The 15,799-nt window shown below is 23.4% G+C and overlaps 1 protein-coding gene across 4 annotated transcripts in view; it reads left to right on the forward strand.

Moving 5' to 3' along the window:
• The window catches only part of LOC111624891 (nuclear factor 1 X-type-like), a 67,572-nt gene extending 53,823 nt beyond the window's left edge, over positions 1-13,749 (forward strand). For 2 of the 4 annotated variants that reach the window (XR_002756648.1, XR_002756649.1), the window contains exon 3: positions 13,559-13,733. Coding sequence is in view for 1 of the 4 variants with exons in the window: in XM_023367868.1 (XP_023223636.1) it covers positions 13,559-13,723 (165 nt within the window). In the remaining 3 variants the exon portion in view is untranslated. Of the gene's footprint in view, positions 1-13,558 lie in introns of all 4 variants that reach the window. The other 2 variants (XR_002756650.1, XM_023367868.1) reach the window with 2 other exon arrangements.
• The last annotated feature ends 2,050 nt before the right edge of the window (positions 13,750-15,799 follow it).

Genomic DNA, 15,799 nt, shown 5'->3' on the forward strand with positions numbered 1-15,799 from the left:
TAGTTTTTAACCCTTTGGTGTTAATCAGTTAAGATTTATCTGCTTAATTCTTTCTCTCTGTTTAAATTAAAAATATGTATTGTACTAATTTATAGTTAAGGATTTACTATACAATTTTATAAACATTATATATTAAAATTATTTAAATTTTATAATTAATGATCTCATTATTCTTAGTTCTCGATAGTTAATCTAATTTTAGTAACTTTGGATTGGATAAATAAATAAACTTCTCTAACAATCTTCGAAACTGTTCGTTTCTAATACAAAATGTTTATATAATAAACGTAACAGTTTATATTAAAATTCCAGATTAAATTAATTTGATAAAATAAATGTCTTATAATTTTTAAATATTCATATTTTTATTGTTTTCAATTTACAGTAGCCTATATTCATTTTCATATAATGTTTAGAATCTTTAGATGATTAATTAAACAGCGAAGTATTTATGAAATTTTAATTCGTTACAATAAAGAATATAAATTTGTAGTACCGTATTAATTGTTTTTTGGACTTATTTTAAGAGCTGAAACTTTTAATTTTTAAATGTGAAATTTTACTTTATATACCTAATCATTTTTTGTAATGACATTTAATTAATTTAAATGGATATTAATTATTATTTTCAATTTTAATAACTCGTTTCTTAGAGTTTTGAAACAAGTTTTGATTATAATCAAAATAAAATTTTAGAATAAGTTTATCTTTTTCCTTCTGTTTTTAAATATAGAAACACTTTGCGTGCCGCATATTTCATTACTTTGAAACCAAGCAGCAAAGAAAAAAATATTCTAATTATTTTTACTGTAGTACACAAATTTGAAATAAATTCAAGTTTATAATGAATTTATAAATTACGATAAAATTAAATAAAGAAATTTCTCATCATTAATTTAATTATTTTTTTTATCTTGAAAAATTAAATAACCATCATTTGAATTTCGACATTTTTCGAGAATATTTTTAGCAGTTTTAAGAATTTCAAATAGGAAGAGAAAAAGTTATGGATAATAAATTTCTTTAGAAAACTTGTTTTATAATTTCATTCTTAAAAAGAGAAGTTTTCCCCGATATTAAAAACGACGACGATTTTAACTTTGTGGTGAAATATTAAGACATCAACTTGAAATTTAAATAAATCAATAAAGATTAAATAGACGATTAGAACTTCAGCAGAAAGTTTTAGGTCATGGTCTGCCATCTCATATTCAAATCGCAGCCTACATCAAAGATATCAATTGGAGATAAACAGAGATAAATCACCTAGGATATTTTTAGATAATATCTTAAATATATATATATTCTTGTAAAATGTAAATGTGAATTGTTTTGAACACATAATAATTAGGAAATTATGTTTTCCATTAAATACTTTGATAGTTTAGAAAATAGGTCAGTTGATATTAATCAGTTTCTATTTATTTACGTTAAAATAAAAACATTTTTTATATTGAAAATATATCATTTTATTTATAGCAGAACATTCAAAAATTATTTTTATTATAAAAATGTTCGGAATTTCTGAGAATTTTATCAAGTTAGAACGTAGAATGTTTTTCTGGAATATCATTTTTATGCTGATATTGATATATTCCAAACGATTTAAACATTGTTATATCATCAAATTAATATAATAAATATTATAAATATTTTATCTTATTCCTTTATTACTGTGTAACGTTCAAATTAGAAAGAATGTTACTTTATATTTTTAGATGAATCTAAAACTTTGATTATAAAATCTTCTTCAAATAAATTCTAGAATTTAGGATTGCTTAATTAAGAATTTTGAAACAGCTGCAGACAGTTTTGGTTATAAATATGCATTTTGGCATATGCCAAGATCTTGTGAAGAATCTCAATAATTAAGTTTTTATTAAAACCTGCTCTTCTTTTCGACACCAATTCGAGTTCGTAAACCGTTCACTTGTTTGAATAACTCTAGAATATTTACTTTAATAATACTTAATAACGTATAATTTAAAGATAAATTGGAATTCTAAAATACAAATAAACTTAATAAATAACTAATAAGCTATTTATTTATTAATAATTAACAGTACATGAAGAAAAATAGGTGGAGTTGTCAAACCTGAATATCAATCAACAGGCAGTTAGGAACTTATCAACAAAAATTTATTGGAATCAATTTACACTTTGTATGCTATGTTAGATCTAATATAACGTATGATCGGGTATTAATAAAAATCCATATTTTATGAGGGTTATTTTTAAATGCTAATTATCTCTGTAACCTTAAAGATATCGATTATTAGCCCGAAAAATTATTAACCATAAACTGTAATTAATAAAATTATTAATATACATGTATATGTTATTAGTGCTATTTATTTCTTAACGTACAGTACTATACATATGATAATAACTTTAATAATATTGATTTAGTGATTAAATCTTTTCAATCATATGATTTAATCATTATTCTTCTTTATCCGAATAGAAGTAAGTAATCATCACTTTTTCATAGGAAGAAATTATTTCATCCTCTTCCATGGAAAAGATTTTGCTGTAATTAAACTATCCCTATATAATTAAAATGTAAAATAACTCTGTATATATGATTAAAATTAAGAAATTGACACACGATAAATTATTTCAAAATTTTCTTTATTAATTCTATTTTATAAACTATTGTAAATCTACATTAAATTTTGATTACTTCGATCATTTAAGTGATTTTTCAGGAAATTTGAAATTATTACTGCTGTCTGCTGTCTTTTTAGAAAGTTAATTACTTAATAAATTCGAATATGTGACTATTTTAGTACTTTCAACACGCAAAAATGTATTTATTGATGTCTAGGTACAGTATAAAAACTAAGAAAACGAAGGTTTTCTTATAAAATACGATAATAATTCTGGAAAAAATTAATGGATTGAAGGTGATTAAGATAATATCAAAAATAGAAAACAGGAAAATAAAACAAAATACTAAAGTAAGGTATTTCTCATATTTTGATGAAACTTTGTCAAGGTTTTGGTTACGTAAATAATAAAAAAAAGCCTTAGGCCTACAGTAATTTATATCTTGTTTTCATCAATTATATTTTTGTCTTGCGATAGCGGTAGGCTTTTTAAGAAAACAAGTTGATAAAATTCGACAATATTAACAATGCAAATATTTATTTATTGATATCGTATTCGAATCATTAGCCAATCATTCTACTGAATCAGTAAGTTATATCATTAGCCAATCAGTAGATATTAAGAATTTGTTTTTTAATGTGCCATTTAAAAATATATTTTGTTCGACTAAATGAAAACACTGTTTTAAGAAAAATATTTATTCAAGAAATTCTTGATTTTCTGGAATTTAATGATTTTGTAAATAGGCTCGTATTTCAGTTCTATTTTAGCGAATATCTTAGTGCTTAGTTTAAATATAGAAATAATTCCGTTTCAAAAATCTTATCGTATTCATAAGTTATAAAATTTCATCTTGTAATCTAACGTTAACGTTTAATGTGATATTCACATTAATTTATTAAGGGAAATGAAATACTTTCATACACGAAGAACAGAAAGGTAATTCTGAAAATTGATGTATTTAAATAAAAGATTATTTAAAACTATGAATAAGTAATCGTATAGTTTAATACGTAGTAAATATCCATGAATAAAGTATCAAAAATATTTAGTAAATTAGAAACGAATCATTCAATACTGCACATCTGTGCGATTAAATTTTTTAAAGGACAGTTTTTGTTCTTCAAACAAATTTATTGATATTTTATTCATGGGTATTTACTATGTATTAAATTATAATATGGTTTATTCCTTATTCATAGTTTTAAATAATTTTTTACTTAAAAGTAATTTTGAAAATTGATATACTTATGTTCTGCTTGCATACAAAAGTATTCAACTTTTAAAAATAGCTTTATAAGTTAAAAAGTTAAATTTTTGAAAGGATTAAGCATATTTTCTATATAATAATAGTTGTAATGGCATCCTGTATATCGTGTTCTGCAAAGCTTATTATGTTCAAAAAGAGATTCGTCTCTTGATCAAGGTTAATCCTGGATTCAACCACTATATTGGCGAATGTCAAATTCCAGATGGCTTGTTCAGAGATAACGATCTTTCTCATACATTAATGCGAGATGTTTGTTGTATGGTATATGAATTTAAGAATATTCTACAATAGTTATTTTTTTTATACTTAAACATAAATGTTCTCGAATTAGTCTAGTACCTGATTATTGTTACGAAGAGCTCAGGAAATGACATTAGTTATAGAAATGATGATTGAAACCGCAATCATCCTGTTCATTCATCATTGATTCTTGACTTTAATGCGGGAATCTGTATGTCTGAAATATTTGTAACGTGTGTGGTCTGCAAAATAGTAATTATATTATTAAAGTATATTACTTTACGCTCTTTATCAATTAGTGTAATGTCTGATCTGTTGTATTGAATTTCGTACTTGTTCTGTCCATGAATAATCTTGTATTTTTTGCTCTTTATTATTATTATTATTATTATCATCATTATTTAATAGAAAATTATTCTAATTTTAAGCATGTGCATAATTATACTGATTTTATGATAGGGTCCATTATAGTCATTTTACCTTCATTAAATAACAATCAATAATTTATAATCGTTATAATGCAAAAAATTGATAATAAAGTTTGCGATTATTTCATTGTAATTTTATTATAAAAGAAAGAAAAAACACGCATAAAAGTAAAAAGTGTATTTTATTAAATTTTATAAAATAAAAACGACGTACAACCTCNTATGAAATGATATTTTGAAGGTCTTGAAAATCATTTTTGCTTACTTTATGTACTAGCAGATATCAGAATTAACCAAATATAAAAAATATATATTGATTTTAAATTATGTACTGTATTGTACAGTACATTAATAATATAAATGCGAATGGTTGTGAAAGTGCTTTATAATATTAAGCGAAAAAAATGTGAGTTTGTGAAGTCCACGATAATGCACTAAATAGAAAGAGCTGATATTTATCATTTTATCGTCTTTATTTCACACGAAATTGCAGAACAATTAAACCAAAAAATAAATTTATAAGCTGCAATAATATACTACGATATTGTCTTCTTATATTTACAGCAATATCTATTATATGGAAAAGTATATTTGGATTCAAAATGCTTAGAAAGTGAAAAATTCATACTTATTCCATAATGAAATTTTTGTTACGCGTATAAATTGTATAGAGATAGAATCAGGAACATTTATTATTATGAAAATTGCGATCAGAAATAGCTTAGCCTGCAGAAAACCGTTGAACAGGGAATGAAAATCTTGCTAGAGAATATTTTTAGTTATTTTCTTTATTATTCTCATTAAATAAGCTTCTTAAGATCTTCTAAAGTCGTTATTTAATTAGCCTCATAAATTTTCTATTTTTGGTTATAGACGTTAAACATTTTTTTAATATTAAATTTAAATATTTCTGCAATTAAAGTCAAAAATTAAAACATTTTACTAATATCTTACTTAAATAATTTTTTTATATTAATATTAAAATTTAATGCTAAAAATTTACAGAGAGCAATTAATTATATTTTTGAAATTAATTATAATCCTATTCTATTTTAGCTGTTTTTCCTCTCGTTTTTTTGGTTGCTAAAACCTTCAAAATGATATATTGATATTGTTAATGCTACTTCAATTATTTTCTAATGTAAAAAATATACATTATTTTATTTATTTATTTAATTCGTTTAACTTTAAATTTGCACTTACGATACTTCAAAAGTTAAAATTTAAAAGGAATGTTCTATTTGTGGAATATTTTCTAAAAACGGATTTAAAAACCCTATGATGGCCTACGGGAGTAGGCTGAAAACGTTTGTTAATAAAAAAAAAAAAAATTCTCAGCAAATGCACAGGTGTTGTAGTAAATTTATATAGAATATAACAAAATTATATATTGGCTCTTTAAGATAAATAAATAGTTAAACAATGTTTCCCGGTTAAACTTGCGAAATTATAAAGTAACCTTCACAATGCATTTAAGCCACTGATTGATTGAAGGTGACAATAAGTACAGTGCCTGTAAACGTAAGTATTGTAAATCCGGATCACGTCATTGATCCATATCTTTTGTAATTAATGCAGTAATCATGCAATAATATTTATAATCACAAGGGATTATGTTGTTGTATTTGCGCCACTAATAATAATAAGACTATGGTTATTTGTTTTTTTTTTTTTAAATCGACTCTTTCAACTAGCGAACGTTGCCTTTAAAAATCCTTTAAAAGTCCCATCCATATTCTTTTAACATATTGCATCCAAAATATTTTATTTAAAAAAAATAATGCTATCTTACATCTATCCATCCATCAAGACATGACATAGGATTTTGTTACACCCTGCTTATTCAGAATTTCGCTATTTTGTTAATGTCGTGCCCGAATAATAACACGATTAGATTTTTTTTAGAAGCCTACTCCTAAAGTTGTATAAATTTCATTTAATATAATAGAAAATTGAATAATTGAAGTTTATTAAAGCACGAAATTTCATAACCTTATTAAAGGTAAAATGAATTCTGCTTCAGTCGGATTACAACAAACCGGCATTGAAGTACGTTTTATCTGAATACGAGCCAATAAGTAACGAATGCCTCGTAGAGAAAGGAAAAAAAAAAGTCGTGATAATTGAGTTAAAATATTTGCATATATTATTTTAAATATTTCTGAAATTAATAAATATAAAATTATATATTTGAAATTATTACTATAATAATTATATTTAAATTATTCAAACACCCTTCAACTGACTGTTAGTACCTTGTATTATAATAATTAGCGTGGACAGGAATTTCAAAATTGATTTAAATACTTCATTTAAATATAATAGAATGTATTAAAAGATATAAAATATTAATTATAGTTAACTGTTTAACCTGTATAAATGTTGAAATGCCTCTTTATCTAGTTCTTTTACTTCCTGAAACGGTTGATATTTTCAGACATACCATAAAATTACTCTCTTTTTTGTCATTTTTTCCCCTAATTCCCTATTGAGTCTGCGGATATTTCTTAAATTTTGCTTATTTTTCAAAACGTTTCTAAAATTTTATTTTATTTAAAATAATTTTTAGGGTTTTATTTTAAAGTTTAAGATATAGTTACCATTGTTGTGTTCTGTTTACCTTCTTTTATCATTTTCTATGATGATTTTCTATTCTTTTCCATTCTTCTATATCAAATATATATTGATATATTAGAATATAAATAATAGCTAATGGTTTGATTGAATGTTGTAAGGGATTTTCATAGCTTTGTTTTATTAAATTTCACGTTTTTTTTCTGTAGAATCTATTGTTCTGTGATGTACCATTGTTAGCGTAGGTTAAACGAGTCTTTGAAAAAACTATTTTTAGACATAAAAGATGTGTCTTATGTTTGCAATTTGTTCATTATCTATTCTCTTCAATGTCTTCGGATAAAAAGCGCTTGAGTTAAATTTGACATTTTAAACGTACTTCTAGACGCTCAACATACATCAAATTCTGAATCGGCTAAAAGATTTAGTTCTTAAGAAAAGTCGGATTTAGTAATTTTAAATAAATTTTCATATTTTCTGTATTAATGATTTAATTTAATATTTGAATTATTTAGTTTTTAACCCTTTGGTGTTAATCAGTTAAGATTTATCTGCTTAATTCTTTCTCTCTGTTTAAATTAAAAATATGTATTGTACTAATTTATAGTTAAGGATTTACTATACAATTTTATAAACATTATATATTAAAATTATTTAAATTTTATAATTAATGATCTCATTATTCTTAGTTCTCGATAGTTAATCTAATTTTAGTAACTTTGGATTGGATAAATAAATAAACTTCTCTAACAATCTTCGAAACTGTTCGTTTCTAATACAAAATGTTTATATAATAAACGTAACAGTTTATATTAAAATTCCAGATTAAATTAATTTGATAAAATAAATGTCTTATAATTTTTAAATATTCATATTTTTATTGTTTTCAATTTACAGTAGCCTATATTCATTTTCATATAATGTTTAGAATCTTTAGATGATTAATTAAACAGCGAAGTATTTATGAAATTTTAATTCGTTACAATAAAGAATATAAATTTGTAGTACCGTATTAATTGTTTTTTGGACTTATTTTAAGAGCTGAAACTTTTAATTTTTAAATGTGAAATTTTACTTTATATACCTAATCATTTTTTGTAATGACATTTAATTAATTTAAATGGATATTAATTATTATTTTCAATTTTAATAACTCGTTTCTTAGAGTTTTGAAACAAGTTTTGATTATAATCAAAATAAAATTTTAGAATAAGTTTATCTTTTTCCTTCTGTTTTTAAATATAGAAACACTTTGCGTGCCGCATATTTCATTACTTTGAAACCAAGCAGCAAAGAAAAAAATATTCTAATTATTTTTACTGTAGTACACAAATTTGAAATAAATTCAAGTTTATAATGAATTTATAAATTACGATAAAATTAAATAAAGAAATTTCTCATCATTAATTTAATTATTTTTTTTATCTTGAAAAATTAAATAACCATCATTTGAATTTCGACATTTTTCGAGAATATTTTTAGCAGTTTTAAGAATTTCAAATAGGAAGAGAAAAAGTTATGGATAATAAATTTCTTTAGAAAACTTGTTTTATAATTTCATTCTTAAAAAGAGAAGTTTTCCCCGATATTAAAAACGACGACGATTTTAACTTTGTGGTGAAATATTAAGACATCAACTTGAAATTTAAATAAATCAATAAAGATTAAATAGACGATTAGAACTTCAGCAGAAAGTTTTAGGTCATGGTCTGCCATCTCATATTCAAATCGCAGCCTACATCAAAGATATCAATTGGAGATAAACAGAGATAAATCACCTAGGATATTTTTAGATAATATCTTAAATATATATATATTCTTGTAAAATGTAAATGTGAATTGTTTTGAACACATAATAATTAGGAAATTATGTTTTCCATTAAATACTTTGATAGTTTAGAAAATAGGTCAGTTGATATTAATCAGTTTCTATTTATTTACGTTAAAATAAAAACATTTTTTATATTGAAAATATATCATTTTATTTATAGCAGAACATTCAAAAATTATTTTTATTATAAAAATGTTCGGAATTTCTGAGAATTTTATCAAGTTAGAACGTAGAATGTTTTTCTGGAATATCATTTTTATGCTGATATTGATATATTCCAAACGATTTAAACATTGTTATATCATCAAATTAATATAATAAATATTATAAATATTTTATCTTATTCCTTTATTACTGTGTAACGTTCAAATTAGAAAGAATGTTACTTTATATTTTTAGATGAATCTAAAACTTTGATTATAAAATCTTCTTCAAATAAATTCTAGAATTTAGGATTGCTTAATTAAGAATTTTGAAACAGCTGCAGACAGTTTTGGTTATAAATATGCATTTTGGCATATGCCAAGATCTTGTGAAGAATCTCAATAATTAAGTTTTTATTAAAACCTGCTCTTCTTTTCGACACCAATTCGAGTTCGTAAACCGTTCACTTGTTTGAATAACTCTAGAATATTTACTTTAATAATACTTAATAACGTATAATTTAAAGATAAATTGGAATTCTAAAATACAAATAAACTTAATAAATAACTAATAAGCTATTTATTTATTAATAATTAACAGTACATGAAGAAAAATAGGTGGAGTTGTCAAACCTGAATATCAATCAACAGGCAGTTAGGAACTTATCAACAAAAATTTATTGGAATCAATTTACACTTTGTATGCTATGTTAGATCTAATATAACGTATGATCGGGTATTAATAAAAATCCATATTTTATGAGGGTTATTTTTAAATGCTAATTATCTCTGTAACCTTAAAGATATCGATTATTAGCCCGAAAAATTATTAACCATAAACTGTAATTAATAAAATTATTAATATACATGTATATGTTATTAGTGCTATTTATTTCTTAACGTACAGTACTATACATATGATAATAACTTTAATAATATTGATTTAGTGATTAAATCTTTTCAATCATATGATTTAATCATTATTCTTCTTTATCCGAATAGAAGTAAGTAATCATCACTTTTTCATAGGAAGAAATTATTTCATCCTCTTCCATGGAAAAGATTTTGCTGTAATTAAACTATCCCTATATAATTAAAATGTAAAATAACTCTGTATATATGATTAAAATTAAGAAATTGACACACGATAAATTATTTCAAAATTTTCTTTATTAATTCTATTTTATAAACTATTGTAAATCTACATTAAATTTTGATTACTTCGATCATTTAAGTGATTTTTCAGGAAATTTGAAATTATTACTGCTGTCTGCTGTCTTTTTAGAAAGTTAATTACTTAATAAATTCGAATATGTGACTATTTTAGTACTTTCAACACGCAAAAATGTATTTATTGATGTCTAGGTACAGTATAAAAACTAAGAAAACGAAGGTTTTCTTATAAAATACGATAATAATTCTGGAAAAAATTAATGGATTGAAGGTGATTAAGATAATATCAAAAATAGAAAACAGGAAAATAAAACAAAATACTAAAGTAAGGTATTTCTCATATTTTGATGAAACTTTGTCAAGGTTTTGGTTACGTAAATAATAAAAAAAAGCCTTAGGCCTACAGTAATTTATATCTTGTTTTCATCAATTATATTTTTGTCTTGCGATAGCGGTAGGCTTTTTAAGAAAACAAGTTGATAAAATTCGACAATATTAACAATGCAAATATTTATTTATTGATATCGTATTCGAATCATTAGCCAATCATTCTACTGAATCAGTAAGTTATATCATTAGCCAATCAGTAGATATTAAGAATTTGTTTTTTAATGTGCCATTTAAAAATATATTTTGTTCGACTAAATGAAAACACTGTTTTAAGAAAAATATTTATTCAAGAAATTCTTGATTTTCTGGAATTTAATGATTTTGTAAATAGGCTCGTATTTCAGTTCTATTTTAGCGAATATCTTAGTGCTTAGTTTAAATATAGAAATAATTCCGTTTCAAAAATCTTATCGTATTCATAAGTTATAAAATTTCATCTTGTAATCTAACGTTAACGTTTAATGTGATATTCACATTAATTTATTAAGGGAAATGAAATACTTTCATACACGAAGAACAGAAAGGTAATTCTGAAAATTGATGTATTTAAATAAAAGATTATTTAAAACTATGAATAAGTAATCGTATAGTTTAATACGTAGTAAATATCCATGAATAAAGTATCAAAAATATTTAGTAAATTAGAAACGAATCATTCAATACTGCACATCTGTGCGATTAAATTTTTTAAAGGACAGTTTTTGTTCTTCAAACAAATTTATTGATATTTTATTCATGGGTATTTACTATGTATTAAATTATAATATGGTTTATTCCTTATTCATAGTTTTAAATAATTTTTTACTTAAAAGTAATTTTGAAAATTGATATACTTATGTTCTGCTTGCATACAAAAGTATTCAACTTTTAAAAATAGCTTTATAAGTTAAAAAGTTAAATTTTTGAAAGGATTAAGCATATTTTCTATATAATAATAGTTGTAATGGCATCCTGTATATCGTGTTCTGCAAAGCTTATTATGTTCAAAAAGAGATTCGTCTCTTGATCAAGGTTAATCCTGGATTCAACCACTATATTGGCGAATGTCAAATTCCAGATGGCTTGTTCAGAGATAACGATCTTTCTCATACATTAATGCGAGATGTTTGTTGTATGGTATATGAATTTAAGAATATTCTACAATAGTTATTTTTTTTATACTTAAACATAAATGTTCTCGAATTAGTCTAGTACCTGATTATTGTTACGAAGAGCTCAGGAAATGACATTAGTTATAGAAATGATGATTGAAACCGCAATCATCCTGTTCATTCATCATTGATTCTTGACTTTAATGCGGGAATCTGTATGTCTGAAATATTTGTAACGTGTGTGGTCTGCAAAATAGTAATTATATTATTAAAGTATATTACTTTACGCTCTTTATCAATTAGTGTAATGTCTGATCTGTTGTATTGAATTTCGTACTTGTTCTGTCCATGAATAATCTTGTATTTTTTGCTCTTTATTATTATTATTATTATTATCATCATTATTTAATAGAAAATTATTCTAATTTTAAGCATGTGCATAATTATACTGATTTTATGATAGGGTCCATTATAGTCATTTTACCTTCATTAAATAACAATCAATAATTTATAATCGTTATAATGCAAAAAATTGATAATAAAGTTTGCGATTATTTCATTGTAATTTTATTATAAAAGAAAGAAAAAACACGCATAAAAGTAAAAAGTGTATTTTATTAAATTTTATAAAATAAAAACGACGTACAACCTCATTTTTTTCATTAACGTTTAGCATAATTACAAAATGACTATTTTTCCTATTTAAATTAGCCAACAGCCAAATGATTGTATGACAACGAAATTATAAACCAGTCTTAGCATCTACAGTTCTATATTATTTGCATAAAGAATATAGTAAATTTATATATATATTGATGCTATTTTTGATAATAATTCTTCAAAAATAGAATCAACAGGAATAGTATTATACAAAGCAGAGAAGGTAAATTTGCCCTTTTTTTTTAATAATAAAATTGGTGTATATAAAAATTGAATGATTTAAATCGCCCATTGTATCGGCAGCGTTTTGTTTCTAGCATTAGATACTGTTTATAGCTTTCGTTACATAATTGATCCAATTAAAGCTACAATATTAAAGCAATCACTATAAATAGCCTAACATACAAAGTGGTGACCGTGAAAGACGTAATGATAAAACTTGCTATATAACAATAAGTTAAAAAGACCAAGGATGGGGTGGAATATAAAAAAAAAAAGAATTAAAAAATCCTTTCGTGAAATTCTTTCGTAATAAGCAACATTTTAATGTTAAAAATATACAGAATAAATTGATAACTACAATGACACAAGACAACGGTATAAAAATGAAAATAAATACAAAATTAAGACGAAACATTTCCAAAAATTTAATTTATTTATTACTGTATTAAATTACAGCAAACAATCCGAAATATTTGTACAGCTGTTTGATTCATGTTTTGTAATATTGCTCCGCATGTAGTGGCAGTTAAGTAGGCGTCAGACACATTTTCACTGTCACACGTGATACGAGTAGTTATCCTTGTAATGGTCATCTTTAGTTGTGACTGGTTGTCCTTGATACCTGTGATCTTGTCCCAATTCCCGGTACAGGTATTCATACCCCCAAATACTCTCCCCTCTACTAGATTCCACTTCCTACTTTTTCCTTCTATATATGAATCGAGGTTACTTATGTATCTGTCGGGTTTTCATATTGAATAACCATTATAATATATCATTGTTTTTATAACATAATAAAAAATTTTAAAAATCAATCATTTATAATTACACATTATAAAATTAAATTGAATTTTATTTATATTTTATGCTGTATTATTTATAATAAAAATTGTCGAATTTTTAAAATTATGTATTTGTTTCTACAGGATGAATTCCATCCATTCATTGAGGCTCTTTTGCCTCATGTCAAATCATTTTCATACACATGGTTCAATCTACAGGCTGCAAAACGGAAATATTTCAAAAAACACGAGAAACGTATGAGTTTAGAAGAGGAAAGAAGGTGTAAAGAAGAACTTCACGTATGTTAAAATCAATCTGACATTAATATATTTTTATATAATTTATAATAAGTTCATACCTGTAGTAGCCTAAGTTATAGCTATCTTTAATGACTGTTTCTTTGATAATTTCTTAACATTTATGTATTTTTAATAATATCATTTATCTAATTCCTACAGACTTTAAAAGATAATAACTATTGTTTATATATATATACACACACTGCATTTAAAAAAAAAAAAACTTCCTGTACAAAATCATTCCTGGTAATAACATAAAATACAACTCTTAGAAATAATAAATGATATTGTATCATGAATTTTATGATTTGTTTATTGATAAATTGTAAAAATTTAAATTTATATATAGTACTTTATTACATAAATAAATCTATATTAATGTAAAATGCAAATTAAATGTTTTAATACTTATAAATAAAAATAAAGAAAATAATTATTTATAAATGTTATACAAAAATGTAAATGTATATATTTTTATAATATAAAACTGAAATTACTTTAAATATCAAGTTAAAAAATCATTATTAACATATGGATAGTTGAAAGCATTTACATAAAAGCTTCGCATTTTAAAATATTAATATTTAATATTTTCTAAAAAACTATGATAAGAACCATTAATTTTCCGTTATGAAATTCATTTTTCATATAGAATTTTCATTTATTTTAATAATTAAATTTTAAAATTTATTTAAAATTCGCAACATTATGAAAAAGTTCAGATGTGCTTAGAATAAAATCAAACAAGGAAACGTATATATATTTTATTGTCTTTTATATGTTAATAACATGTAACAAATAAACATTTTAACATTTAAGCTATGGAAATGGGTATTAAAATAGCATGGTTTTTTTTAAATAAGCTGATAAGAAAATTATATTAATAAATTATAAGCAAACAAAAGGATTTAGAAACTTACCTTGAAGTAAATGATAATGCTAAAAGATTGTAACAAGGATATTGAAAAAAAATAATAATTAATCCGACATTCAGCGAGAGTTTTTAAAGTGGATAATCTCAAATAACGAAATATTTAATGCTTGATTCTTAGAGTAAAACTATTTATAAAAGGTGTTTAAAGAAAAAAAAAATGTATATACACTTTGATTATTAATTAATAACCTCTTTATTTTAGTTTAATAATTTAGATTTCAATTTAACATTATAACATTTAGTCAAAATTTCATCAGGAATTTATCATTTTCTTATCAATATGTTATCATTATCAAGTATCTCAATTATAATAATTAATTATGTATGGATTGTTATTAAGATGATACGGATATATTCTATGCTCTAAAACACACCATAAAAAATCATAAAAATGAATTTCTATGGTATTCTTAGAATCTTTCATATCAAGCGGATGTCAATGTCAAGCATAATTAAAAGAGCTATGTATTGATAAATTATATCGATAAGATCTTAATAAACATATACTCATCTATTGTAATTAATGTTAAATTTATTTTAAAATAGGCTAAATTATTTAATAGCATGTATTCGCCGGTGATTTCAATATTGATTTCACTTAACTATTTGATGTAAACTCTTATTAAACTTAAAAGAAAATTGATTTAACTGTTAATGAATTATTTAAATAAAATTTTTTGCATATTATGCAACTTTTAGACTTTTAATTGTGTTTTTCTTCCAATTTCTTCTATTGAAATCATTCAGATAATGTGTTGAATACAAATACTATCCACTCATTGAAAACTTGATCCGTTTTAATCTGTGGATATTAGTAGCACCGAAAAAGTAGAGAGATTTAACATTTGTGCTTTTAATTAATTAATTAATTTAGTAATAGTTAATATCCATTGAAAATTTAAAAACATCTAACTATCTAGTAAGCTCTATAATGGCATATTTCCAAAAGTGACAAATTTAACAAAATTCTAGAAACTGGAAATATTTCTGAAATTATTTGGATTTTTAGATTTCGTTGTGAGGAATTTACGAATCTTCCTTAACATCTTTTGAAATTCTATCATTTCAGTTGATTTATAAAAGTTATATTTATTAGATAACTGATTTCAGGATAAATATTCATTCGCTATCCGTATATTCAGAAAATTTGA

The sequence above is a fragment of the Centruroides sculpturatus genome, unplaced genomic scaffold, assembly GCF_000671375.1.
Source record: "Centruroides sculpturatus isolate CEXI.00-Female unplaced genomic scaffold, Cexi_2.0 scaffold408, whole genome shotgun sequence".
Classification (NCBI taxonomy): Eukaryota; Metazoa; Arthropoda; class Arachnida; order Scorpiones; family Buthidae; genus Centruroides; species Centruroides sculpturatus.